Source organism: Helianthus annuus, chromosome 9, assembly GCF_002127325.2.
Source record: "Helianthus annuus cultivar XRQ/B chromosome 9, HanXRQr2.0-SUNRISE, whole genome shotgun sequence".
Classification (NCBI taxonomy): domain Eukaryota; kingdom Viridiplantae; phylum Streptophyta; class Magnoliopsida; order Asterales; family Asteraceae; genus Helianthus; species Helianthus annuus.
Genome location: NC_035441.2, coordinates 97,609,163 through 97,615,665, shown reverse-complemented (window position 1 = coordinate 97,615,665; position 6,503 = coordinate 97,609,163). Strand labels below are relative to the sequence as shown.

Genomic DNA, 6,503 nt, shown 5'->3' with positions numbered 1-6,503 from the left:
ATAATCTGATTGAAAGGGTGTTAGCTGCACAGAGAGAAGCTGTGTTGGAAGCTAACTATCCTAAGGAGAAGCTGGGAGTGACTGAGGAGCAGTTAACTCTTAGCAAGGATGGAATTTTGCGATTGAATGGGCGAATATGGGTTCCTATTTATGGAGGACTACGAGATGTAATCCTCCAGGAAGCCCATCGTTCCAAATATTCTGTCCATCCTGGAGCAGATAAAATGTATCAGGATCTAAAGGCAAATTATTAGTGGATAGGCTTGAAAAAGTCCGTGGCCGCTTATGTAGCCAAATGCTTGACTTGTGCGCAAGTCAAGGCTGAGCATCAAAAGCCATCTGGCTTGCTACAACAGCCTGAACTTCCTGAATGGAAGTGGGAATGTGTAACTATGGATTTTATCACCAAGTTACCCAAGACGAGCAAAGGAAACGACACAATATGGGTTATAGTCGATAGACTGACTAAGTCAGTTCATTTCTTACCCATCAAGGAGACTTATAGCTCCGACACATTAGCCCAGTTATATGTTGATAAGATTGTAGCCTTACATGGCATACTTGTGTCTATTATCTCTGATCGAGATACTAGATACACGTCTCATTTCTGGAAAAGCTTCCAGCAATCTTTGGGCACACGTTTGAATTTTAGTACGGCTTACCATCCTCAGACAGACGGTCAGAGTGAGCGTACTATTCAAACGTTGGAAGACATGCTACGGGCATGTACTACCGATTTAGGTGGTAGTTGGGATAAGAACCTACCACTAATCGAATTCTCCTACAACAATAGCTACCATACCAGCATAAAGGCTGCGCCTTTCGAGGCATTATACGGTAGAAAGTGTAGATCGCCTGTTTGTTGGGCGGAAGTAGGAGAGGTCCAATTATCAGGACCAGAGATAGTCTTCGAAACGACAGACAAGATTGTCCAGATTCGAGAACGTCTCAAAGCTGCCCGTGATAGGCAGAAAAGTTACGCTGATCCAAAGCATAAGGATTTTCATTTCGAGGTAGGTGAAAAAGTGTTACTAAAAGTATCACCCTGGAAGGGGGTGATGCGCTTCGGTAAGAAGGGCAAGCTGAGCCCGAGATACATAGGACCTTTCGAGGTTATCGAACGTGTCAGGTCAGTTGCCTATAAGTTGAACTTACCAGAAGAGCTCAATGGAATTCACAATGTGTTCCACATCTGCAATCTAAAGAAGTGCTTCGCTGATGAATCATTGGTGATCCCACACACAGATGTGCATATAGATGAAAGCTTGAAGTTTGTGGAGAAGCCTTTGTCGATTGAAGACCGACAGGTGAAAAAGCTTCGAAGAAAGCATGTACCTATAGTTAAGGTTAAATGGGATGCCCGGAGAGGTCCCGAATTCACGTAGGAAGTTGAATCCACGATGAAAGAGAAATACCCTTATTTGTTTGAGTAAATCTCGGGTCGAGATTTATTTTAAGGGGGTGAGGATGTAACACCTCGAAATTTTGTGTCCAATAATGTATTGACACGTGTCTTGAGTTTGCACGTGGTATTTAATATTAAATAAAGGACTAAAGTTGACAAACCTTGAAAGTATGTAAATTCGAGGGTTATAGATGTCAAACAAGGGTAAGTATACTGTATAGTAACCCTAAACGATGCTCGTACCTTCAAACGAATAAATCATGGATCGTACGGAAGCGAAACGCGGAAGAAGTGAGAGATTACAAGCTGCAGGGGTTAACTGTGTCAACATGTTTAATTATACCTCTGAGTGACCCTTTGACGTACCCGAGGCTTTGTAACAGTAAAATACGCTCACTAGAATGTAATATATAAATTTCGCGAAGTTCCGTTTTAAAACGAGAAAGTTATGATCAAATTCGTATGAGAAGGGTTAAAAGCGTCAACAATGAAAGTTAAAGCTTTCCGAATAATTAACAAACTAACCGGGGACTTAACAATGCGGGTAAATAACATGAGGCCCTTAGTTGTAAATAATCGAGGGCCAAATCGCAAAGTTACCCCTTCAAACCCGAAAGGTCAGGTTATTAATTACCGAAGATTTCGTTATTAATTACAAAGATTTAGGCAATGATTATAAAAGATTCAAAAATCTTGAAAAATAGACCTAATGCGGGCCGCGTAAAGGTTTTGGATAAGTTGATGCGGGTCGCGAGCCTCCTGCAGTTACGCGTTCTGATATGAAAACTCAGGCGGCCCGCGTACAAGATGCATGAACTTTCATGCGGGCCGCGTGAGCCATACAGATGCAGAATGTAACACTCTGGCCCGAATAGGGCTAACGTGTCACCCAATACAGTAATCAGAGACTTTTTAAAACTTAACTCAAATAAAACATTAACTCCAAAGGTTTAAAAATTTAAAACCACACAACGTATTTTAATGAAAATAAAAATGTCTAAAATTTAAATAGCAATTTATTTATACTCCTTATTTCCAAATCTAGCCATTTAGTTTTCTCTCTTCGCACTTTTCCCCATGTTCCCCTGAGTACCTGTTTAAGAAACAAGAGAAAACAACAAAAGAAACACGACTGAGCCAAAAATTGCCCAGTAACGGAAAAACAATAGCAATAACGGTAACGATCAATACGGTATTCGATAAATGGGTGAAACGATACTATAACAATAACAATGCAACGGTACAGTCAACACTAATCAATGGTCAATCAATACGAAACGAATCTATGTGGAAATACCCATGTGAGCCAATGACAATAAACAATAAGCAATGTGTACATTAGCTGCAGTTCCAATGTACCAATATGTAGAGGGGATGTGGGCACACACACCTATGCCAATACCAATAAGTAACAATAATATCCTAAGATTGATCCATACGCCTCTCAATAATCAATAAACCATAAATTCTAATATAGAGACGCCGTGAACTAATCGCACCGTCACGGATGGTGCACGTCATCGGTGCCGATGATGACGCCCTATGTCCCCATAGGTGGATGTGCTCGGGTATTGAGGTCAATAAAACGGTACAGTTAAGTCAACTAGTACAATAATGACTTCTATGGCAATGATCAATGATTAATAGGAACATACGACAATGAGCTTAAGGAATTAATCTATCGCATGTGAATCAATGGAAATAATTCAATTCAATACTTGAGGAAACAACGATAACGGTCCGATAACTAGACACTAAAATAACGATATAAAACGCTAAGAGAAAAGACCACAAAATCCGTACCTTAGCTTATACGATAATAGCACAAAACTCAACGACGTCCTTAACTATCACCAAAGCCTACATAACCATTACATTTTAAATTAGATTTGTTGTACAGTTGCTACTTTAATTATTTAACTTGTTTATTTAGGATATCATTATTTAAATATAGGACTTATTTTGTTATGGATGTATTTGATTAGTACTGTTACATTCCCGTACTCATTTATAATAAAATTAGTTAATGAATATATATGTAGGCGTTAAATTTATGTTGTGAGTAATAAAATAAAACTTAAACATTGAAAAGAAAAGTTTTTGTGGTTCGGGAGACATGTAAATATTTTTAAGCTCATTGTATTGCATTAATTAGTCAACTGAATTTTATATCACCACCACACTACACGTCCAGATTGTGAGACTTACATCAAATGTTCATATTTTAGCATTAAAATTTATATTTAATGACCATCAATGCTCTCACTATTTAAATACTATATACTTCATATGGTCATATTTAGTGGATTTAATTAATCAACTAAAAGAAAACAAACTTATGAGCATATGTGGTGGTGCCCCACACTTATTAAACAATATATCACTTTTACTTAATCTTATTCGTCAATTTGCAGAAGTATTCATACCTTCATTTTTCTTTGAACAAAGCCTACATACATTCATTTTATTTTATGATTACTTATTAAGAAAAACAAGAACATAAAGGCAAAGGTGAGTATCAGTACCCCGTGTGAAGAATGCAAGTAAACTGAACCGAATCAAGGATGGTGTAGAGACCTTGGTGTATCGGAGCGAGTTGAACGTCCAAGTAGACAACGGTGGCTACGTGTATCAATAAAGACAACTCAATCATGATGAATTTAACTTCCTATGAGCATGACCAGTCAAAGAAAATGATGATTTTTATACCTGGTTTACGCACTAAGATGAGAAAGAACCACAGCGACGGATCAAACCGCGGGTGTACGGTGGCTGCCAACATCGCCGGAATAATAATCAGAAAGACGAACTAAACAGCTATATCCGAATTCGAATAGGTTTCGACTTTATACCTTTATCGTCAAACAGAGGTGATCGAACAAATGATTTTGAGCTTGCGAGTGATCAAATAGAGACAATCAAAGTGATCGAAAGACCGAACTTGAAGGCGCGCCGTAGATTCCAACTGATGATGCAACGGTGGCGACTCGCCGGCTGCCAGAACGTATACTATAACTTAAACAGGAATGGAGGTATGCGGGTTGTGTGATGGTGTTTCTATGAATCTGTGATAACCGAATGGGAATTTGGGGTGGTTAAAACGAATAAACCACCGATTCTATAGCTAGACAGTTGAACATGATATGGAATGTGGCGATAAGGATTTGAACGAACGATGGGTACAAAAGTCAAGGTTTTAGTTTAGCTTAATATTATTTCTGTTATGTTATTAGTTGTTTATAAATAAATATATTAGATGTAATTTAATCAAATTAAATCTTGGATATTGTTTCATCTCATTTGAACTGGGATTCCGATTGTAATCATAACTATTTAGAAGTAGCATATATAGTATAGATTTTTACAAACCTAATTAATTATATCAATAGTTTATTTATTATCTAATTTACCGAATATTACAATTCTACCTCTCTTAAAGAAAATTTCGTCCTCGAAATTACTGTTACAAAACATTTGACTCAAAATTACTGTTACAAAACAATTGACACTAACTTTACAGGTATTTCAACCCTCTACCCCTTAAAATAATTTCGTCCTCGAAATTTGAAGGCTATAGACACGGGATGTAAACATATTGTATAAACAATACCAATAAGTCAATAACCGAGAATCAAATACGTACCATAAGACAGTAGGGATAGGAGTTCAATATAGATGAATGAGCTATGTTTCGAATAGCCTAGGATATTGAGAACGGATTGCATCCTCCGATTCCCATGTGGCTTCGCGTTCCGGATGATTTTTCCATAAGATTTTCACAAACGGTATAGATTTCTTACGCATAACACGTTCTTGTCGATCCAAAATAGCCTCTGGTTCCTCTTCGTACGATAAGTCCTCATGAATCTCATGTAGAGGATAGTTCACAACATGAAGAGGATGGTAATTATACCCGCGTAACAACGATACATGAAAAACATTATGCACGTTAGATAATTGTGGAGGTAGAGCTAACCGATATGAAATTTCGCCGACTTTCTCCAATATCTCAAACGGTCCTATAAAACGTGGACTCAATTTCCCCCTTATGCCAAAACGTCGAACACCTCTGCATGGTGATACTTTTAGGAACACTTTTTCAGCAACATTAAATTCCAAAGTTCGTCGGTGACGATCTGCATAGCTTTTCTGTCTACTCTGAGCTTCCTTGAGTTTTTCACGAGCAATAGCAACCTTTTCATTTGTGATCTGCACCAGTTCAGGCCCCTCAATCAATTTTTCACCAACTTCCTCCCAACATATAGGAGCTCGACACTTACGCCCATATAATAACTCAAACGGTGCCATGTCGATACTAGCTTGCCAACTATTGTTGTAAGCAAACTCTACCAAGCATAAGTACTCATCCCAATTGCCAGTCCACTCCAATGCACATGCCCTAAGCATGTCTTCCAAGGTCTGAATAGTACGCTCAGACTGCCCGTCAGTTTGTGGATGGAAAGCAGTGCTAAACCGTATCTTGGTATCCCAAGCATTTTGGAAACCTTTCCAGAACCGTGATGTGTACCGTGGATCCCTATCACATACTATAGAAGATGGTGTTCCATGCAATCGAATAATATCACGAAGGAATATCTCTGATAGCTTACTCACTGGATACCCCTTTTGAATAGGCAAGAAATGAGCAGACTTTGTGAGCCTATCAACTATAACCCAAATAGCGTCATTCTTCTTAAGGGTTCTTGGAAGACCCGTTACAAAGTCCATAGAAATATCATCCCACTTCCAAACCGGAATGTCCAAAGGCTGTAACAATCCACTAGCTCTCTGATGTTCAATCTTCACTTGCTGGCAAATCAGGCACTGGCCAACATATCTAGCTACATCTTCTTTCATATCACTCCACCAAAAATGTTGCCTTAGATCTCTGATGTGTGTAAAATGCAACATATAAATCACATCAATTAAGGCATAAAACTAACCCTTTTTAAGTACTAATGTTGGAAAAAGAGTGTTTTTGTCTTCCTTTTGTATTTTCAGGATGAAATGAGCTCAAAATCACAAAAGAAGCAAAAAGACAACTAATTCTACCATAAATACAAGAAAAGGAACAAAAGTAGACTGCCCGGACCCTCAA

General features: G+C 38.3%; 1 protein-coding gene across 1 annotated transcript; it reads right to left on the bottom strand.

Moving 5' to 3' along the window:
* Positions 1-5,089: 5,089 nt before the first annotated feature.
* Positions 5,090-5,713, bottom strand: LOC110894766. Its single transcript, XM_022142001.1, has one exon. It carries the CDS (start codon positions 5,711-5,713, stop codon positions 5,090-5,092), a length of 624 nt encoding a protein of 207 aa, XP_021997693.1.
* Positions 5,714-6,503: the final 790 nt, after the last annotated feature.